The sequence below is a fragment of the Gadus morhua genome, chromosome 14, assembly GCF_902167405.1.
Source record: "Gadus morhua chromosome 14, gadMor3.0, whole genome shotgun sequence".
Lineage (NCBI taxonomy): Eukaryota > Metazoa > Chordata > Actinopteri > Gadiformes > Gadidae > Gadus > Gadus morhua.
The window spans coordinates 4625022-4646789 of record NC_044061.1 but is presented as its reverse complement, the minus strand read 5'-3'; the positions used below and the strand labels follow the sequence as shown (position 1 = coordinate 4646789).

At 49.7% G+C, this 21768-nt stretch overlaps 3 protein-coding genes and 1 non-coding gene across 4 annotated transcripts; all 4 read right to left on the bottom strand.

The window, feature by feature from the left end:
- Positions 1 to 1836: 1836 nt before the first annotated feature.
- On the bottom strand, positions 1837 to 11778 carry lrp3 (low density lipoprotein receptor-related protein 3). Its single transcript, XM_030376675.1, has 7 exons — positions 11253 to 11778; positions 9212 to 9347; positions 8149 to 8354; positions 7110 to 7747; positions 5811 to 6307; positions 5247 to 5379; positions 1837 to 4333 (listed from the first exon to the last, which is right to left on the bottom strand). The coding sequence occupies exons 1-7, from the start codon at positions 11335 to 11337 to the stop codon at positions 3788 to 3790; spliced, it is 2241 nt and encodes a 746-aa protein (XP_030232535.1). The 5' UTR covers positions 11338 to 11778; the 3' UTR covers positions 1837 to 3787.
- A 302-nt stretch (positions 11779 to 12080) lies between these two features.
- Positions 12081 to 21565, bottom strand: LOC115558521 (WD repeat-containing protein 88). Its single transcript, XM_030376721.1, has 11 exons — positions 21345 to 21565; positions 20386 to 20496; positions 20039 to 20127; positions 17723 to 17786; positions 17508 to 17646; positions 17179 to 17308; positions 16635 to 16819; positions 16068 to 16150; positions 15775 to 15843; positions 15566 to 15649; positions 12081 to 12653 (listed from the first exon to the last, which is right to left on the bottom strand). Exons 1-11 carry the CDS (start codon positions 21453 to 21455, stop codon positions 12528 to 12530), a joined length of 1191 nt encoding a protein of 396 aa, XP_030232581.1. The 5' UTR covers positions 21456 to 21565; the 3' UTR covers positions 12081 to 12527.
- On the bottom strand, positions 12145 to 12218 carry trnat-agu (transfer RNA threonine (anticodon AGU)). The gene has a single exon. It is a non-coding gene; the product is annotated as a tRNA-Thr (tRNA).
- LOC115558536 (uncharacterized) lies at positions 18137 to 19374 on the bottom strand. Its single transcript, XM_030376748.1, has 4 exons — positions 19320 to 19374; positions 19143 to 19198; positions 18840 to 19064; positions 18137 to 18709 (listed from the first exon to the last, which is right to left on the bottom strand). Exons 1-4 carry the CDS (start codon positions 19343 to 19345, stop codon positions 18213 to 18215), a joined length of 804 nt encoding a protein of 267 aa, XP_030232608.1. The 5' UTR covers positions 19346 to 19374; the 3' UTR covers positions 18137 to 18212.
- Positions 21566 to 21768: the final 203 nt, after the last annotated feature.

Genomic DNA, 21768 nt, shown 5'->3' with positions numbered 1-21768 from the left:
ACCCAATGGACCCTGGGCCGACACGCATGTTCGAAAAACTGTTTCTTTTTTTAATCTTTTTGTCGTAATGTTTAAACAGCGGAGGGAACGGATTTTTCCTCTCGCCATGTTGTCGCCGTGAGAATCAGATGCTCCTTTATCTCCGTCTACCCTTCCCTTTCGTTCCTAATATGGCTATTCTATGAGGGTTTTAAATCGGGTCACGTCCTTCCTCTGTCGTTGTCACAATGTGCCAGCGTTCCTGTAGTTGACCTATTCCAGACAGTCGCTGTGGTCCATCTGTAACAAGGAGAGCGCACAGCTCATTCAGAACCCCCCCAGCCTACCTCACTCCTCCACCAGCAGTACCACAGCCCATACGGGAGTCAACGTATTACTTTAACTTGCACCAGCCTGCCAATAGCCAAAGGCTGGCAGATTATTTCACAGTGCGCATGAGCAAGGCACTGATGTGTGTGGGTGTGTGTGCGACTCCAGAGACTTTGAGGTCAAGTCTCCCTCTAGTTCCGATAACTTCGTACATTTGCCAGAGATAATTCTTTTTTAAAAAACAAAACACGATATTTTTAACGGTTGCCTTGGGTTCTATTAAGTGTATTACTTAAGTGTAAGATCTTCATGAGCTAATTATTTTTCCACGCTTGTGAACAACAGTGTTGATAAGTCATCTCCAACCGGATGTTGACGACAGGTGATTTTGATACCCTTGCAATTTCACTTTTCTGGAGCTGGGTCCTAACCCGGGGGGGGGGGTGGCGGTCTCTGGAACCCTCCTTATATCTGCACCTCTTCCTCAGGCTGCGACTCCCCTTGGGGAAACACCCAGTTACTATTGAACCGTCCGTCTGTAAATACTCTTTTATCTGTATGGCCTGCCAGCATTGTCCAATTAACAGTTATTCCGTTACATGTTTTAACACTTAGAAGCCATTCTGATAGAGGTGTCTAATATAGCCCCCAGGCTGCCCCTCTGTTTGTGGGCCTGCTTCTCCATTAAGAGTACTGTTTCCCAGAATGCTTTGCATCTCCTGATTCCATTGGTTCCCCAGACAATGAAATAAACGTCTGGGAGCCCCCCCTCCCCCCCCCCCCCCCCCTCTCTCTCTCTCTGTCTCTCTTGGGAGAGGGAGAAGTACATTTGGTTCTCTCTGTGTGAGAGGGTTATCAGGTTGTTTAAGGCCTATCGGCTCTGTAAATACCGTGTAAGTTGAAACCGCTTTAAACGCGTCAGGAACTCTCTCTAAGACCACATTCCTACCACGTGTTGATCGTTGCACAGGTACTGTACATATGCCCCGCCCCCCAATGTGCCCCCTCACCTCCCACACCACTGGACCCCCCCTCTGGGACCCTGTCTCCGTGGTAACCGTCCCGGTACTCCTGTCCCTGGTGTACCTGTGTGTTTTGTAAAAGACTTTGAAAAAAATCAATGTATAACAAAGATAGTAGCTTATTAAAGATAATGTGAAGAAAAAACAACGTGGTGTGACTATTTTCCTGATGTTTTGTGCCTGGTTTTGTTATAGTTCAAAGTGAATGTCTACATTTGTGTCAGCCTTGGTCTTACACAATAACAATTAGTGCCAATTCGAATGGCCCAATGGGAAACCAGAAATGTCTGAAATAGTTGCCAAGTCCACAAATACCATCATCTAAACAGATAGTCCGACATCTATTGAAAGACAGTCAGACATCATGAAAGTGATAGTGGACATCTAGTGAAAGAAAGTCTGACATCATGAAACCGATAGTGGACATCCAGTGACAGACTGACATAATCATAAAAAAACTGTTGCAGCAGTTATTAGACTAACCAATTTTCTACGTTCAAATTCCTTTCTATTTTACCAGTTTCCTTTAATAAAAAACAATGGCAGAGACAAACACATTCATGACAATAAATAGTGTTTGTACATCTTGTGTTTCATCAACTGTTTAAATTGAGAGGGTCTGGATACTGATGGTTCTTATGTACATAGGGTCTGGGTTCTGATGTACATAGGGTCAGGGTTCTGATATAGACGGTCCTGGTTCTGAATGCAAAGAAGGCTTTGCAAAATATATACGGACAGACCGACCGACAGACAGAGAGACAGACATACATGCAAGTTACTGACAGTGTTCGAAATCTAAATGGGGAATAAACAGTATGAAATGTCTGGGACACAAATATAAATGGTAGTAGTACTAAATATAAATAGAGAAGTAGTGCGATGTCTTTGAACAAATATAAAAAACACAATCCCCTAATAGCTGGATCCTGGATACAGATGCCAGGCAAAAAATACATCGCATACTAGAATAGAAACAGAATTAAACTGTATAATTCATTCATAAATGTATCGGGATAGTTGAGGCTACAGTTTGAAAGCAAACGGTTAAACTTCAGAGTTCTTTACACTCAGTATTTTTTTGCAAAGAAAAGTTCATTTATATTTTGAGCATTTGATTTGACACCTGATTATCCTTGTTAACAGCATCTAAAATTGATCTTCTAAACACAGCATTCTCAGGAGAGTTGTATCCATGGATCCAAGTATTAGGAAAGCAGCGACCTCTTCAGTCACAGGAGGGGACCGTTGATGGCTTTCTGTGTTAAAAGTATTTAAAGACGTAACAGCAGCCTCCAAAAAAAACACAGTCTTCAGCCAAAGCCTAATACAAAGCTTTCAGTCACCCGTTGGACCTAAAAAGCAGCAGATGTTTCTCTAGAAATAGTTTAGTAAATGACAGTATCAGTACACGATGGACATTGAAGGATTTATGAAAATTACACTTTAGAAAGAAAACATTTTTTCCAAAAACGTGTCCACCTTTAAACCAACAGACTTGCATGTTAAAACACAGGAAGAGTCTTAAACGCGTTCACCCAGGGACCCAAAATACATTTGAATGTCCGTTAGTCCCGATGTTCTGCGCATTGTTCAGCTGGAAGCCACCTCAGACTCCTTAGAGTCAATCTGGGTCCTGACCCCGTAGTTTAAGAAACGCTCATCTAGAATAAGGCCATGGAAAACCTTACTGACACGCACACGCAGACACACGTGTGCATGTCAGCCTGTGTGTGCGTGTGTGTGTGATGTTTCCATTAGACACACCTGTCCACAATCAGCAGGCCTCCAGACCCAGCAGGGTCTAGGACAGTGTTGGACCACGACGCAGGTGAGAGGGGCAGCAGTATTAAGGCATATGAACACAGTCTTCAGTCTCTGAGGTCCAGCCGTTGTCCAGTGGATCTGAAGCCAGAGGCTCTTGGTCACGTCGTCGTCTCCTGATGTGAACACACCGCTGTGTTTACACACCCGGGACGTATTCAAACTGAATCTTTGTGAGGCTAAACCCAAGCCTGGTCCTTAGATGTCTGCTCAACCTGAGGATTCAAACCCAGACGCACGAGATCCGAGTACAGAAACAAACCTTACGAGATCATTACAAAACATTTCAGGTAATACACAGTAGAGTCTAACTTTTACCAGATAAAACTATATGTTCACAACAGGCCCCTCCTAACAGTTCATCTCCATCCTTCGATGTCATCACTTCTTCAGGAAACACTCAAAATAACTAAGGACCATGAGGGAAGAGTCCTCTGTAGATCAGAGCGGCGACGCAGCTCGTGTAGACATTGTACCATACAGGAGTTCACAACCCAGCGAGGAATCCAACGACGGCCATTACCCACAATCCCCTCTGGCCTGGCTGGAACCTTGCCCGGAGCGCAGGTGGAGGTGCAGTTCAGCAGCACGGGGATAGCTCCGCCCACCTGGATCACTGGGCGGCGCCTGGCCTAGCGCGGCGCCCTCCCGAACCCCTCCTCCGGCGGGGGGTCCCTCATGGAGGCGGGGGGCAGGCTGGGGGACATGTGACCCAGGGGGGAGTAGCGCTGCAGAGCCACGCCCCTCAGGCTGACCGTCAGCCCCAGGACCATCTTCCTGGAGGCCCTCCGGGGGACTCTGCAGGAGGGGAGGGGGGCGGCGGGGGGGGCCTCGGGATCCGAGGAGTCGCTGCCGTCCGGGCTGGGCCGGGAGCCGCCCCCCCCGGCGGGCCAGCTCTCCGCCGAGCCGGGGGACAACGCCGCCCCCTCCTGGCGGTCCGAGGTCCTGTCGGGGGAGAGGGGGGAGGAGCCGGACGAGGGGGGTGCGTGGCCCCGGGTCTCCACCGTGCGGTAGCAGTGCAGCGCCAGGGCCCCGGTGGGCGGGGTCAGCAGGGAGGCGTGGCCGCGGGGGCGGATCCTCTGGGAGACGCGGCGCCACAGGCGAGCGACGCGGCGGCGGGAGGAGCTCCGGCGGATCCGCCGGCACATTGCCGAGCGGAGGTTCTGGATCACCGAGGTCTGGGGGGGGGGGGGGGGGGGAAGAGAGAGAGAGAGAGAGAGAGAGAGAGAGAGAGAGAGAGAGAGAGAGAGAGAGAGACAGACAGACAGACAGACAGACAGACAGACAGACAGACAGACAGACAGACAGACAGACAGACAGACAGACAGACAGACAGACAGACAGACAGACAGACAGACAGACAGACAGAGACCAATAGTGAGTTGGATTCCTGGGTTAAGTTGTAATTCAATTCAAATTCAATTAAAAAAAACTTTATTTGTCCCCAGGGGGCAATGGAAGGCACATGAAGCAGCAGCATTACAAAGGACAAAGGTTAGGTGCAAACATAGAAATAGTTGAAATATAAAGTGAGCGTATAATAAGTACAGTATATTTAAAATAATAAAGTGGGTTTGATACCTGGGTCGGGTTATAAAGGGGGTTTGATAACTGGGTCGGGTTATAAAGGGGGTTTGGTACCTGGGTTGGGTTATAAAGGGGGTTTGGTACCTGGGTCGGGTTATAAAGGGGGTTTGATAACTGGGTCGGGTTATAAAGGGGGTTTGGTACCTGGGTTGGGTTATAAAGGGGGTTTGATACCTGGGTTTGGTTATAAAGGGGGTTTGGTACCTGGGTCGGGTTATAAAGTGGGTTTGGTACCTGGGTTGGGTTATAAAGGGGGTTTGATACCTGGGTCGGGTTATAAAGGGGGTTTGGTACCTGGGTCGGGTTATAAAGGGGGTTTGGTACCTGGGTTGGGTTATAAAGGGGGTTTGGTACCTGGGTTGGGTTATAAAGGGGGTTTGGTACCTGGGTTGGGTTATAAAGGGGGTTTGGTACCTGGGTCGGGTTATAAAGTGGGTTTGGTACCTGGGTCGGGTTATAAAGTGGGTTTGGTACCTGGGTCGGGTTATAAAGGGGGTTTGGTACCTGGGTTGGGTTATAAAGGGGGAAGTCCTCCACTGGGGGGATGAGACCCTGAGCGATCAGCTGTCCGTAAGAGGGCGGGGCTTCTCTCTGGACAAACTCCGCCTCCAGACGGGTCATCTGGGTCTCAAAGGCTCTAGGGAGGCAGACAGGGAGAAAGACAGACAGCCAGTCAGTTACAAAGACAGACGGACAGGCTAACAGAAAGACGTAGAGATCCAGACCGTTAAACACAGAGAGAGACAGACAGAGAGACAATGAACAGAGAGACAGACAAACAGTGAAACAGACCAACAGCTGTGACACAGACACCTAGACCGATAGACAGCAAGACAGTCAGACAACAGAGTCATGTGTGTGCGTGCACGGTGCGTGCGTGCCTACGTGCATGTGTGCACGACTTGCGTGCATGTGCGTGTGCTCGCATATTCCTCCACCTGCTGTCAGCCAGACCACACACAAGGGCAGTCAGACAGAACGGGTGTGTGCACGCGTGCGTACGCTCATTCATTCGTTTGTGCGCGTGTGTGTGTGTGTGTGTGTGTGTGTGTGTGTGTTCCCCCCCACCTGCTGTCGGAGCTGCGCAGGGAGTAGAGCTTGAAGGCGCACCCCAGGGCGATGACCAGCAGCAGGCTGCACACCAGGCTGCCGATGAGGGCCGCCGTGATCACCTTGCGCGGCACGGCGGCCTGGCAGCCCGCCTCGTCGCTGGCGTCCAGGCAGTCCTGCTGCCCGTCGCAGCGCCACGTCTCGGGGATGCACAGGTTGCTCTGGCAGTGGAAGTTCCCCGGCTGGCACGCGTAGCAGCTGCTCTCGTCGTCGCCGCCGGGGCAGCTCTTGAGGTTGTTGCAGCGCTCGTGGGGCGGGTAGCAGGGGACGGAGGGGGCGTGGCCGGGGGCGGGGGCGGGGCCGCAGGGGTAGTGGCCCGGCTCGGCGCAGCCGGGGCAGCCCTCCTCGTCGCGGCCCGACGGACAGTTCCAGAAGCCGTCGCAGCGGCGGCTGGCGGCGTAGCAGCCCTGGTCGCCGCCGCACGGGCGCTCCCCCGGGAAGCAGTAACCTTTGACCTGGGCGGGTGGCGGGTGGCGGGTGGCGGGTGGTGGGGGGAGGAGGGAGGGGGGAGGGGGATGGTTAACATCATCACACGTCAACATCACTTCTTTTTTTTTTTTAAAGAATCATTAATCATTCGCAACAACAACCTTTGATCGTACTCTTCCTCGTCAAGCAACTCCACGAGGCCGACGACGAAGTAAAGATAGAGCCTCCTTGAAATGGCTACAAGTCCACATTCTAGATTCCTACATGCTACACATTTTACACCAACTAAAGCCTGCAGGTCTATCGAGGGAAATAGCATACACATTACTGTGTATTACATGCTACTGATCACTAAAGCCTGCGGGTGTATCCAGGGGGGGGGGGACTGGTACCTGGTAGGGCTGCACGATTATTGCCAAAATGATTATCACGATTATTTTGATAAATATTGATATCACGATTATTTACCACGATTGTTCATTGAAAAAAAAATCTTTCGAATTTCTACCACCCCCTAGTGGTAGGAGCCACACACTGTGCTCAGCGGCAAATTGCCGCCAGGCCACGCCCCCCCCCCCTTTTTCAGGCTTCGCGCCGCTGTGGGCAGGATGGACTCACGCAGTCGCAGACAGGTGTACAGGGAGCGCTTGGTTTGCTTTGCAGCGGAGGTAGAGGCGTATACTGCATGGGCGGGGCTCGTTTCTTTTTTGGTTTTCATTTTTTTTGCGGATGCATTATTTAAAAAAAAATATCGCGAAAACATCACGAGAACACGACGTGTCATCGTGGGACGCCAATATCGTTAGGTATGTTGTGCAGCCCTAGTACCTGGTAGGTGGCGTTGAAGCCCCTCCCGGGGCTGTGCGCCTGGGCGCGGTACAGCAGGCTCATCTGTCCGCGGCTGGACTCCAGGAGGGCGGTGCGGCGGTTGTTGTGGTGGGACAGCACCTGCAGCAGCTGCTCCGCCTGCTGCAGCAGCCCGTCGTACACGCTGAGCGAGTCCGCCGGCCCCAGCTGCAGCTCCAGCTGCAGCACGATGGGCTTGGGGTCCTGCGTGTCCAGGAACCACGCGCAGTGCAGCTCCGCCCCCGCCGCCGCCGCCGCCGGGCTGCGATTGGCCCGGAGGAAGAAGTCGGGCGAGGCGAAGGAGCCGTAGAAGTTGCGCAGGTGCCTCCCGCACGCCGTGTCGGGGCAGCCGCGCTCGTCCGAGCCGTCAGGGCAGTCGCGGGCGCCGTCGCAGCGCAGCTCCCCGGGCAGGCAGCGCGTGGACTGGCCGTGGACGCAGGGCAGCGTGCGCCGGGGGCACAGGCCCGGGGGGTCGGCGGCGGCGGCCGGTGTGGGGCAGCCCACCTCGTCGCTGCCGTCGCCGCACTCGTCCTGGGCGTTGCAGCGCCACGCGCGCGGCAGGCACTTCCTGTTGCCGCACAGGAACTCGTCGGGCTGGCAGCGGGTCTGGCCCGGGCGTCCTGCAGGGGGAGAGAACCCGGTGAGAGACCCTCCCTGGAACAGAACCCGGTCAGAGACCCTCCCTGGAACAGAACCCGGTCAGAGTCCCAACCTAGGGTGGAAAACGCTCGACATTTCAAAAATATATATTTAAAGATGTATAAAATTAGGTAAAATCAATAATTATCTAAAACAAAACATATATAGTTCAAGTTCAAGTTCAAAACATACGCCATTTATTTCAGACCCTATGAACCTGGAACTGTCACCTATAGATCTACAACTCACACCAAGAGGGCTTCACTTTTATATGAGAGGAGAGGCTCTAGAACACAGCTGCATGATGGGAAACATCAAGAGCGGGAATATAAACGGTTTGGTGCATTGGTGGTAGGAGGGGTGGTGGAGGCGGTCCGCATACCCCTGGTGTACGACAGCCGGAAGCCCTGCGCCTGCCCCGAACCGTTGGCCTGGGAGTGGAAGTAGAGCCCCAGGCGCCCCCTGCTGGAGATAAAGGGCGGGGGCAGGGACGAGCCACACACCCTGGACTCCCCTCTACCAGCGGGGCTGAGGAGGAGCCAGTCTCCCCTACACCCCCCGGGGTCGTCCAGGTCCAAGCTACGGAAACTACAGGGGAGGAGGAGAGGAGAGGAGAGGAGAGGAGAGGAGAGGAGAGGAGAGGAGAGGAGGAGATGAGAGGAGGAGGAGAGGAGAGGAGAGGAGGAGATGAGAGGAGGGGAGAGGAGGAGGAGGAGGAGAGGAGAGGAGGAGGAGAGGGGGAGGAGGAGAGGAGAGGAGAGGAGGAGGAGGGGAGAGGACAGGAGAGGAGAGGAGAGGAGAGGAGGAGAGGAGATGAGGGGAGAGGAGGAGGAGAGGAGAGGAGGAGAGGAGAGGAGAGGAGGAGAGGAGAGGAGAGGAGAGGAGAGGAGAGGAGGAGGAGAGGAGAGGAGAGGAGGAGAGGAGAGGAGAGGAGGAGATCAGAGGAGGAGGAGAGGAGAGGAGGAGAGGAGAGGAGAGAGGAAAGGAGGAGAGGAGAGGAGGGGAGAGGAGGAGGAGAGGAGAGGAGAGGAGGGGAGGGGACAGAAGGAGGAGAGGAGAGGAGGACAGGAGAGGAGGAGGAGAGGCGAGGAGGAGGAGAGGAGAGGAGGGGAGGGGACAGAAGGAGGAGGAGGAGGGGGAGGAGATGAGAGGAGGGAACGATATGAGAAGAGAGGAGAGGAATGGAAAGGATAGGGTGAAAATGAGGAGATGAGCAGAGGGGGGGAGGAAGGAGAAGAGTGGAGGGAAGGATAGAGGAGAGAAGGAAGGAGAAGAGTTGTGGAAAGGAAAGAGGAGAGAAGGGAGGAGACAAAACCATCCATGAGCTGCAACATGGAAACAGTATCATGCGTCTTCTATGCATACGGAATACATACCCTGTGTATACGCGTCTTATGTGTATAGTGTTATCACATTTCATTTTTCATTTTCCTTTAATTCTTTACCTGATCGTGATGACCTCCCCCTGGCCGGCCTGGATGCTCCAGGAGCAGTTGACCCCTGGAGGGTAGTTCTGGGGCCAGGACGGGCTGTAGATGACCCCTCTCCTCTCCGCGTGAACCTCCACCTCAACACCACAGGCTGTGTGGGACCACATCCACATCAGAGATCTTAATTACCCAGTACAGGCGATTCTTATTACCGCAATAGCACGTGTGTGGTGACAGTTCAGATCAAATGATGTCAGACAACAGCCAACCTACAAGCAGTAGGAAGTACAAACAGTACAAACAGTGTGTTTGAACTACAACCAGCCTCTTTAGAACTACAACCTGTCTTTTAGAACTACAACCTGTCTTTTAGAACTACAACCTGTCTTTTAGAACTACAACCAGTGTGTACGTGTGTGCTTGCGTGTTATTGGAAAAGGGCAGTAGTGCACGGTAAGCTGGTACCAGGACAGGGTCAGAATCGGCAGTTCATCTGCACAGCTGAGTCCACAGACAGGCAGACTGACGTGGAGCTCAGCTGCTTCCACTTCACATTCACTCCGGTCTCTGTGCGCGACTCATCTGATGTCTCCATGACGATGACAGCAATGGTTGTCCCTGGTAACGAGGGAGCCCCATCTGGACGGATTCCAGACCGGTGTGCTGGTCTGGTTTTATCCCCTCGACACTACATGACTCGCTATGAGCGTCACTATCTATACTGCCAGCTCTATAACCATCACTATCTATACTGCCAGCTCTATAACCATCACTATCTATACTACCAGCTCTATAACCATCACTATCTATACTGCCAGCTCTATAGCCATCACTATCTATACTGCCAGCTCTATAACCATCACTATCTATACTGCCAGCTCTATAACCATCACTATCTCTACTACCAGCTCTATAACCATCACTATCTATACTGCCAGCTCTATAACCATCACTATCTCTACTACCAGCTCTGTAGCCATCACTATGTATACTACCAGCTCTATAACCATCACTACCTCTACTCCAGCTATATAACCATCACTATAACTAGAGCCAGCTCTATAACCACCACTACCTCTACTGCATACATTTGTGTGTACACATCACTTTCTGTATTTAGCCTATCCACAACAACGAAACCGTAGATCTGTGATCATTTTGGCCAACACACGCGCTAATGTGTGTGTAATAACTGTCATTTATGCGTGACGAGCCATTTGGAAGGTCGATAGTTCGATTAAGGTAAATGCCTAATAGGACGCTGTCGCTCCATTTATTAATGTATCTCCTTGAATCGATATCTTAGTGTTTAACAGAAACCGAGGGAAGGAGATGCAGAGAGAGAGAGGGAAGAGGGACGGGAGAGGGAGGGGGGAGAGGGTAGGAGGGAGGTGATGTAATGCTGATAGCAGACCGACTGTAATCAAACCGTGGGGATTCGCTGCGGTCGGTATCCGATACGTGACAAAGCAGCCCTGTTTACAAACACCAGCTCTCGTTTTTCCACCAAAAAATCGATAGGTGTCATTGGATATGATCAGAGGGGGAAACACATTCTGTCACAGTAAACCAACAACAAAGAGCAGCACGATGGGGGGGGGGGGGGGGGGGAGAGAGACACGCTACTTCCTCCACAATCATAACACCAACTCCATCTGATCCTCTCACTTTGTGGAACTGGGGCCCGGAACCAGCAGCGGTGCTGCTCCAGTGTTCCAGTGAAAAGTGCGACCAGGGGGGGTGTCGTGTGCTGGGGTGTAATTAAAGGTTCAACGCTCAGGAGGTAGAGAAGGGTTGGCAGGTAACCGGAAGGTTGCCAGGTCGATCCCCGGCTCCTTCTAGGTGAGTGTCGAGGCGTTCCTGAGCAAGACACCTCACCCTGACTGCTCCCGACGAGCTGACTGTCGCCTTGCATGGCTGACACCGCCGTCGGTGTGTGAATGGGTGCATAAATGGGTGACTTTTAGTCAATATTGCAAAGCGCTTTGAGTGGCCACTGGTTAGAAAAGCACTGAATAAATGCAGTCCATTCACCATTGACCATTTAAACACTTACCGGCCGCCAGTAGAGCAGAGCGGGCGAGCAGCCACTGGAGCAGCAGAAGGAGCTCCGTGGCTCCAAGCCGCCTCATCACTCCCATGGTCCGGCCACTGGATCGCTCATCATAACCACAATGGCCCCGGACATCTGCAACGGCCCGGCGGATCGCTCAGCCCGCCCAGAGGCACGGCGATTCGGCCCCAGACAGCAACACACCGCGGGTTCTCAGACACGAGTGCGAAGGCATTTGCTCCAGACGTCGGTTTTTCTCTCAATAAGACAAAGTCTCACGGTCCCCATTTTCAGACGCACCGCTCCCCACTTCCTCCAGCGGGTCGTCCGCGGTCCTCTCCCTGGACCGTCCGCAGCTCAGACTTCGGATGTCACCGACGCAGACGTCAGCGGGATGTTTGGGTTGCAAAGTGGAGGGATAAGGGCGAACATTCTGCGGGGTTGGGAGCCTTCATCTGTGAGCGGACGAGCCGATCTCCTGTTCATGTTTTCTTTCTTCCCTCAGCTCCCCGGTTGCCATACGGACTCCGGCGTCACTGCGCCCCCCTGCGGCCGGCAGGGGCCACAGCTCAGCGCGGCGGCCTAAACCAGGGGTTTCCAACCTTTTTTGTTCCAAGGACCGGCATATTCATAAAATTATTTGGAGGACATGTGGTCAATTATAATGCCTTAATTTTAAGATGCCTGATTTTCAAACAAATGATGGGGCTGTTAATTTATTTTACAGGTCCACGGAACAGCCTGGGTTTGCGAGCTGGCCTATGTAACTAAACTAACTTAACACTAAACAATGGTACAAAGACACGCTTTATTACCAAACATTCACTGACAGACACCCTACTTAGGAGATATATGACGTGTTCTTTATGAGCAAGATACTGGCGGTTTCCACAAAAGGCCCCGCTGGGATTCGAACCCAGGATCTCCTGTTTACTAGACAGGCGCTTTAACCATCTAAGCCACGGCGCCGTCGAGGACGTCAACGGAATCGGGCTATATGATTATACGCATCAAAGTACAGGATTTATAAATAAGTAAAATACGGTTTAAAAGTAAATTTAATGCCACACACAATCACACAGGATTGATAAAGTCCCGTTTAAAAAGTAAACCGTTTATTAAACCAATCAGTTGTATTTGTTTGCAGAATTGGTTCGTTGGTTCGTCGAGCCGTGCGGATAAAGGGCTGAAGGCTACAAACGAGAGCTGGGGAGGACGATAGACTGAGGACGATAGACTGAGGAAGGGAGTCTGAGGGCCGGAGGCTGAGGACGGTAGTCAGAGGGAGGGAGGCTGAGGACGGTATCTGCCGCCAGTCTTCATCCGGCAGAAGACACAGTTGGTCGGCAGTTGGTCCGAGGCCTCCGAGCGGGGCACACAGAAGGAACCGCCGCACTGCCCGCACTGAGGTAGAGAGAGACAACAGCACACGGTCACGACCAGCATGCAGCGCTTGCTTAAACCTGTAAGTACTGTAACCTCCATACAAACTTCATCCATTATGAATATATAGCTTCATAAAGCAACAGTAAACAGGTCCCAGGACAGTTGTAGGCCTTCCAGGGTAGAGGTTTCAAGATGATAAAATATATTTTTTTAAAGGTTGTATAGGTGATTTGCTTTTTTGGCCATTTTTGCAAAATTACTTGAAATCCTTATCATAACCCGCTTACAGCCACTGAGTTAGAAGTACTGACATGAAAATTAAACAAGTCAATCATCTGTGGAACGGGCAGGGCTCGAAAAACTCCAGCCAATCATTTCCATTGCCACCGAGTTGCATTGGACAGTAAGTACGTCAATCAAACGGTCGTACTGCACTCCCCCTCCCCCGCGCCCCGCGCGCGACCCCTTCGTGCAGTACTCGTGACCCAGAGCTCGTGACCCAGAGCAAGCTCCTGTTTGTTGTTATCCTGCGGTAGCTACTGGAACTAGTTAATCCACATTTGGACCTAGCAGTAGAAGACAATTTCCATGGCAGACAAGACGCCACCATCCCCACCACCACCACCACCACCAGCAAAGAGAAGGAAAACTATTTTTCAGAGAGTAATTGATAATAAAAACGCTGAAAGAGAAAAACTGAAATCAAGAATAATCCTAGGCGCTGCTTTCGAACGTTGGCGGCAACTGAAGGACGAGAAGGGTCTAAAAACCGATGCTTGTGTGGCGGTTGACCTAGTTTCAAAGTTTATACCGTTTATACTCGGTAATACCGGTGTGGAGACGAGTGTATTACTCGGTGTGAAAATGTCCACACCGCGGCAACCCTAGTGAAAACCAGGACTTCCAATACAATTATATGAAACAAACATACATTTTCTAAAAATAGTAATGATTTATGTGACCGTTTAATGTTTATAACATCTGGTCCAACCATTGCAGCGAGAACGTATTCTCAGCAGGGGGTGCTGGGAAAAAAAAAACTCAGCCTGCACTAGACTCGCAACTCGTTACATTGATAAAAAAAAAGATGTATAGCAGCGCAGCTCAATTACACCAGTGCATGCGCACATCCAGCTGCTCACAGAACAAGTTTAGCGCACCCCCGCTACCCTCACACTTTTTCATGTAACCTTTTTTCAGCACTAGGTCATATGAGCATTAAATAAATGCTGCGTCTCAAAATGCCTTGGACAGCAGCGAGGATGACTCGCTTTGCCACGGGCCGAAACAGTTCGGAGCGACCACAGCCAGAGCGAACACAGCGGGGCAGAGGAGTGTCAGGAATAGTCTTTGGTGTACACATCAGTACGGCCTATTTGCACTACTGTTTAGTGGCAATGCAGTGTTTTATTCGATGCCTTTTTATTTTCGTATATTATTTCAATGAATACAATTTATTTATTCATAAAAAACGGATCTGGTCTTCAAATCTTTTTTCCAAATATAGGTCGTCTCAGATCACAGCACTCCTACTTCCCGCGGTACTGGGTGCAACTTACAGCTGAATGTAGTGCCATGTTGTTAAACGAAAACCTACGCTAGCCTGGCTCGCTCTCGCGCATCTCTGTTCGCGCTCGTGCATGATTGCGCGTCCAGGTACTTGGAATGGGTGGAGTCAGAGTCAGCGTTGAAGGAGAGGGGGTAGGACCATTTGAGTTGTTTATTTTCAAAATCTGCTGGCGTTTCGCAAATCACCTACCCAACCTTTAACTCAAAATAAACGGGTGCAAAAATGGAATTCAAAACGAGTTGTGTATTTTGATGATTGAGTTTGAAAAATGTTTGAAAAATGTTGCCCGATAAACAATGATCATTTTCAAATCTGAAAGGGGGAATACTTCATAGATGAACATCCAACATTCCTGTCATCAATTGTAGGCTACTTATGCCCTGTTTACACCTACCCGATAGTGGGCCCCGATGGTGCCCGATGGCTAAATCAGCAGCTATCGTTATTACATCGGCAAATAGCGTGGTTGCATCGGGAAACACCGTTACTCTTCCCGGGAACATCGTTAGACAACGGGAAGAAATGCTCAATGATCGGGCAACAACGGGCAACATCGGCAAAGAACGAACATGTTTGTTAATTTTGGGTCAATCGGGGTAGAATCGGTTACCAGGTGTTGCTATGGGCTAATCGGCTATAATCGGGAATAGAACGGGAGTATAACGTAAGACATCGCAAATCGTTCGGGAATTTTCCTGGGCACATCGGCTATATTCGTTAATCTTCCGCGCTTTATCGTGTTTTATCGTCTTTATATCGGCAACCTCAACACACGAAAGACCCTCGAGAACCCTAGACAAATAACGATTGTGAGTGACCAGATTGTGTTAAGGAAGACCCTCAATCTGCCACTTGTGTATAAATAGGGGGTGATGGATGGATGTCCTACTTTTATAATTACAGGGTACTTCGCCCATTTAGAACCGGCGTTCTATTATTATAAAATCGCTATTGTAATATAAATAAATATATGAATAAATATCAGTCTAAACCAGTCTCCCCTTTGCCTTCTCCCGAAATGACGCCAAACGCGTCATTTGACGTGTTTGGCGTCATTCGAAATGACGTCAAATGACGCTAAACGCACTTCGGGTGTCTTCCCTGGCATACATCGTTATGATATCGTTATAACATCGGGTATGTGTAAATGCTACCCCGATAAATTGACCCGATCATACATTTTTAGCCCGATGTCACCCGAATCACCCCGACTTCCACATCGGTGGTCCATCGGCCATTAGCGGCCATTAGCGGGATGGTGTAAACGGGGCATTAAATCACTTATTTTGACATTTGTGCGTGCATCGTGCGTGTGAAAGAAAGTATAGAGTGTGTAGAATACAGTGTTTGTGTGAAGGACCTTAAGCAGCTGATTTTCTGTTTTCTCCACCACCTCTGGGATCACATCACAGGCCTCCACAGACCACAGCCTGCACGTTCCGTCCTGGATGAGAGACTGAGTGTGTGAGGGACATGCAATTTTTACAAGAAAGCGAGAGAGAGCGATTGAGAGAGAGGTCAATGTAATCGTAATAGCACATCAACTGAAATAAAAGAGACAGTTGGTACCCTGGAACAAGACGCCACCAATTTCTTGTCCATACTGATTGAAACGTCTGTCACCCAATCACTGTGGCCCTGGGGTTAACAAAAATATAAACAATAAAGACGTACATAAATTAATAATAAAGGAAGATCTTGGACCATAAACTATGACCCTTTTCCTCACCAACATACCCCCTAATCACTGAGCTACTCAGCCGCTGGACATGAGAAAAAAAAAAAGCCACTCTTTAATTCCATATTTCTAGTCTACTTTGCTCTTCTTAATATTTAATTTCTACCCCTTAAAGTTGCTCTACCTTTAGGCTGAGTGTGTGGCACTGAGAGGCCATATCCCAGAGTGCAACGGTCCTGTCGTAGGAGCCGGACACCAGGAGCTGAGCTGGGAGACAGGGAGGAACCAAGGGGGAGATGACACAGACACACTGGATGACGACAGGGGCTCAGTAACAGCAGGCCGACCGGGAAAGTCATCATACTGATGAAGACAGCAGAGGGGACAGCGAGGATCTTTTACATTTACCTTCTGGGTATTTAGTAGATGCTTTTATCCAATGCGACTTACAATACGTATTTTTTGTCTCTCCTGTCCTCAGTACCATTGAGAGACGCGTTATCATGGAGTCTTTAAGCAGAAATCTAGCAGACGTTTAGCAGACTCATATTTCTAGTGACAGTGCTGCACGACCTGGTAGCCTAAAGACAAGGCCAGTTTTGTTTCGTTGTTTTAGGTTAAAAGAAGTGCGTTCAAGCCGTAGCACACTTCCCTCACAGCGCGGGACAATTTCTCTCCATACCCAATGGGTTCAGAAGGAGGGGAACGTCACACACTGATAAAGTGCGAGTGCCTTGACTCCAAGGCTCACCGTCGGCAGAGAAGGCACAAGAGCTGACGGAGCCCACGTGCACCCCCCCCAGCCTCAGGCCCCCCCGGGAGCGGAAGGCCCCGGTCTCCAGGTCCCACAGCTGGAGGCTGCGGTCCCACGACGCCGTGCACAAGAAGCGGCCGCTGTCGGTGAAGCAGCAACTGGAGACGGTGTTGCTATGGTTACTGCGGGGTGGGGACACAGGAGAGATTAAAAAGCAGCCGTACGTTAACTGTCTGGCTAGCCTCTCGTTTACTACGCCTGCAGTGTCACCAGTATCGTCGCTGCACTTACGTCGAGTTCTCTTCGCCACTTGTTTTGTGATCAGCCAATCATGTTTCACTTTACATTCTATATGGTGAGCCGCTCTCAAATGTTGATATTTTATTTTAGCGTTTCCCATTTCTACCACTCATCTTGTGCATTGAACGGAGACCTTTTTTCTCTACATTTGGACCTCATCTAACGAATACATGATACTGCTATACATTAATGAAGTACCGCTCCTCAAGGCCTGCAGGTGTGCGTCTCGCCACGAGCCCACCTGTTGATGGACATGGTGGTGCGCTGGGCCAGCAGGTCCCACAGCTTGATGGTGCGGTCCACAGACACCGTGGCCACGTGCTGCCCCTGGGGGTCGAACCTGCAGCGCGTCATGGTGGAACTGTGGTGCTCTGGGTGGGGGGGGGGGACCAAGTGCTCCTTAACACATGCCGAGTTTCATATTAAGCTGATAAGCAGCCGATAAGACACGAGTATGCGAGTTGTATTGTACATATTGTAAATTGTTTTGTTTACACATTTAACTGCTTTAGTAATCTAAGCCAATGCTAAGTGTTTTTCCATGCATCTTAAACTCTGATAAAGACCTACCTTTAACCTTGTGCAGACACTCGCCGTTGGTTGCCAGGGAGATGTCCATCTCGTTGTCCATGTCAGAGACGCACACGATGAGCTTCCCGTCAGAGGACACGCTACAGGAGGTCAACAAGCCAGCATGCCTCGATGTCCACTGTTACAGACAAGCAATGAGCCATGGACACTAGAGATGGACTGAGAAAAATAAAAAGGGTGAACCATCGGTGTACCAGAGTCTTCGCCGTTTCCAGGTCCCAGCAGACCATCGTCTGATCCCAGGAAACCGTCACCATGCTGGCGAGAAGGAGAAGTTCAGCCTCAGTTTTAAGTCTTGGTCGTCCCTTTAATATTGTATAGTCGAGGCCATTTGGGCTCCGGTGTTTTTACATCGTGGACGGTCAAGTCCTAGTCAATAATGTAGATGACACATCTAGTCATCTTTAGTTCAGTACATCTGAATATTTGAGGAATTACAAAATAAAAGCAAACTGACAATTTAGTTCCAATTGTCTTTAGTCCAACTGAAGCCAGCCCAGGGAGGTTAAACTTCCAGGCAATAAACCATGTTGTGCTCAAGGGTGATGAGGTTAAAGGGTGGTGCACATTGGTGTGTGGGTGACAAAGAGTAAAACCCACTAGACAAATCAAAGTTGTATTTTTTTTATTGAACAACCGTTTCCACCCGTCCCTCCAGAAAGACTGCATCTCAGGAGAAACACGCTAATGATTAGGCATCCCTTTCCCCATGCCCTGCCAAGCGTCACTGGGGTAAGGCTGCATTGGCTGCTCCTCACCGGGGCCGCCGGGATACTCGTATCGGATGTAATGGTTTTCAATGAACTTATCACTGCCTTGCTCAAAACTACTTCTGGCTTGAGCATAGGTTCCGGGAGGGTACTGGCCGGTGACAAACATGAAGTCGTAAGGATAGAAGTAGCCATAAGAGCTGGGTATAGAGGCTTCTTGTGCAGGTGGGCTGTTGAAGACCTCAGTGTTTACAGCAAACGGTGGTGGAGGAGGAGGGGGAGGGTTGCCCCGTTCCTGGGTCTCAGAAATGAAGCGTCCAGCCTCCATTGTGCTCTCGAGTTGGAGCAGCTCTCCTGGGATGAACTGCGGACCAGGCATGGCATTGCTGGGAGCAGACCCTGATGCAGCCCCACCCTGACCTGATTTTGTGTCACCAGAATAGACGCTAGGAGGGATAACCCAAGCGATAGCTGAAAGCAGACAAAGTAAAAATTCTGTACCATTGGAACACCCTATACACTGACGGAATAAAGATGTTTTGGTGCCAATGAATACGAATAAAAATAACTAGCAATAATGGACGAGGATTCATCAAGTTACCTTGAGACGAGTCGGTTAAGGAGGGATGGCTGTTGCTTTTTCCAGCAGGAAGAGCAGCAGCGGAGCTAGTGCCGTAGCCTTCAGGGGCTTCCAGCTCTTCAGGTTGGTAGAAGGCTGGATCTTGTGAATAAGAACCACCTCCTGTGGATCCACCTTTAACCATGAAGGCCGGACCTTGAGAAGAACGACCTGCCGCGTATCCAGCATTATTCATGAAGTATGGACCTTTAAAATCAAATTTAAACAAGTAAGAATTTAAAACATGACTCAATTTAATCCAAGCATCCATTTCGGAATACACACCCATCTTAACAGGCCTACAGTGGACATCCAAAAGCAAAACTGCTTGGAGGAAGACCCTAATACAGGAAAGAAGTTTGAAACAAGAACTGCATTAAAAAACTAGTTCAATCACAACAATCAAATAACTCAAAAGAAAACTTAAAGAAAACTTAAATAATCATAAAATGCATCACTTACCACGAAAAGAGGGATACTGCTGCCATTCTTTCAAATAGACACTACCACATAAAGACAAATCGTTTGGGATTTTAAATGCTGCCCGACACCAGCTGACCAATCAGAACGTAATGAGTTGATGATTCCCACCTGAGATTGGGGCGCAAGCCATGACACAAAGGAAACAACAAGTAGAAACACCTTATAGGTCTGTACGTCCTGGCAATTAATTATACGCACTTTTTGTATGTTGTACGTCCTGGCACTTAATGTACACACTAATTGTATGTTTTACGTCCTGGCAGTACATAAAAATAAATAAGTACTTAGTTGTGTAGCATCTTAACCTAGCTATCTTTGTTGAATACCTTAAATTGTTTAACGATTGTTATTGTTAGGATAGGTTTAGTCAAACTTGGTATGTTTTGTAAGGTTTGGTTATTCTTGGTAGGTTAGGTTAGGATTGTTAATTATGTATTGTTAGTTTATCGTGAATATTATATATAAAGTGATGGCTGATATTAACCAAACCATTTTGGGGATCATAAGTGACCAGAACCGCCCCATCCAACGCATTTTTTATTTTGACCACCTTGAAGTCTGGGGTTTGAGTCTGGTTACATTCTACCTGTTTCATTCTTCTCACTGGTCCATTGAGATTCTACAGTGGTCCACTCTGGCCCTGTACAGTAAAGTGCTATGTGGCCTAGTCTGGCCTGGTCTGTTGTGGAACTGCTCACCGGTTGGTTCCTGGGACCAGGGCACATTCGCTGATGCCAGCAGAATGAGATCCTCCGTAGCACTGCAAGGCCACCAGCCGATCTGTGTCCTGAAAAAAGTACTTGTACTCAAGCTTACTTGTCGATATGCTGACATTCTATGGGATTTCAATGCTATTATAATGGTTTCTATACTTCAAACCCAGTCATCAGTAACTCATCCAGGTAATCGTTTGTTTTCATGGCATTGTTAGTCATACCTTGGTTGAATTAGGTTGACTCAAAGCTATTTAGAGAGATGCCATCTCTCTAAATAGCTCTGGGTTGACTAATAACTGCAGCTATTAGTGACATCACTTCCTGTTCACCCATATGATGGCTGTGTTGTCATGGGAGCTGGTCAGCAGACGGCTGTCGTCGAAGCACAGGTGACAGCCGGTCACAGCCTCGCCATGTCCACGCAGCACCTTAAAGGGAACCTAGAACCCAAACACACAGAACCTACACACCTTAAAGGGAACCTAGAACCCAAACACACAGAACCAACACACCTTACAGGGAACCTAGAACCCAAACACACAGAACCTACACACCTTAAAGGGAACCTAGAACCCAAACACACAGAACCAACACACCTTACAGGGAACCTAGAACCCAAACACACAGAACCTACACACCTTACAGGGAACCTAGAACCCAAACACACAGAACCTACACACCATACAGGGAACCTAGAACCCGAACACATTAACCAACACACCTTACGGGAACCTAGAACCCAAACAAACACACAGAACCAACACACCTTACAGGGAACCTAGAACCCAAACTCAGAACCAACACACCTTACAGGGAACCTAGAACCCAAACTCAGAACAAACACACCTAACAGGGAACCTAGAACCCAAACACACAGAGAAGCCACACACCGACCATTTACAGGAAACCTCTAGAGCCCAACCACACAAAACCAAAACCTTACAGGTAACATGTAGAACCCAAAACCTCAAGAACCTTATTTCCCAATCAACAGATGGATGACGGTGTGGGTTTGGGGGGGGGGGGGTGGTCTTGGGAGTTTCGCAACGACAGAGTTCGGTTGCTAAGCGACGTGTAATGCAGTCGTCGGCGGCGTTGACATCTGATACATTAACGTCTAATAATTTCACTATGATGGTTCCCGGTGCCACATAAAATACTCATAAGTAAAAAATTAAGATCATAAAGCACAAAAAACTGATTGACGTGACCAAACGTGTCTGGAACACACTGAAACCATCGATGTGCGATCTGCAGTTCACGGTGTGAAACGGGAGTCCCCCTCTACCTTGGAGCTGGGCTGGCGGACCTCCGTCTCCTCCTCCCTTCGCCCCGGGTGGTCCTGCCCGCCCCCTGCAGGCTCGTCCAGCGCTAGGGGGTCGCTGTCCCTAAGGGCCATGCTTATACGTATCGGTGACTTCAGCAGTCAAGTGCTGAACTTACTCTACATGTGTTTATGCCATTGAACTGCAGGCGGTTACCATAGCTACACTACACAAGCCTGTGTGTGTGTGTGTGTGTGTGTGTGTGCGTGTGTGTGGGTGGGTTGGTGGGTGGGTGTGAGTGAGAGGGTGTGTGTGTGTCTGTGCTTGTTGGTCTGTGTGTGTGTGTGTGTGTGTGTGTGTGTGTGTGTGTGTGTGTGTGTGTGTGTGTGTGTGTGTGTGTTTGTGCGTGTCATTCAATCAAAGATCAATAGTAAGAGATAGTTTGGC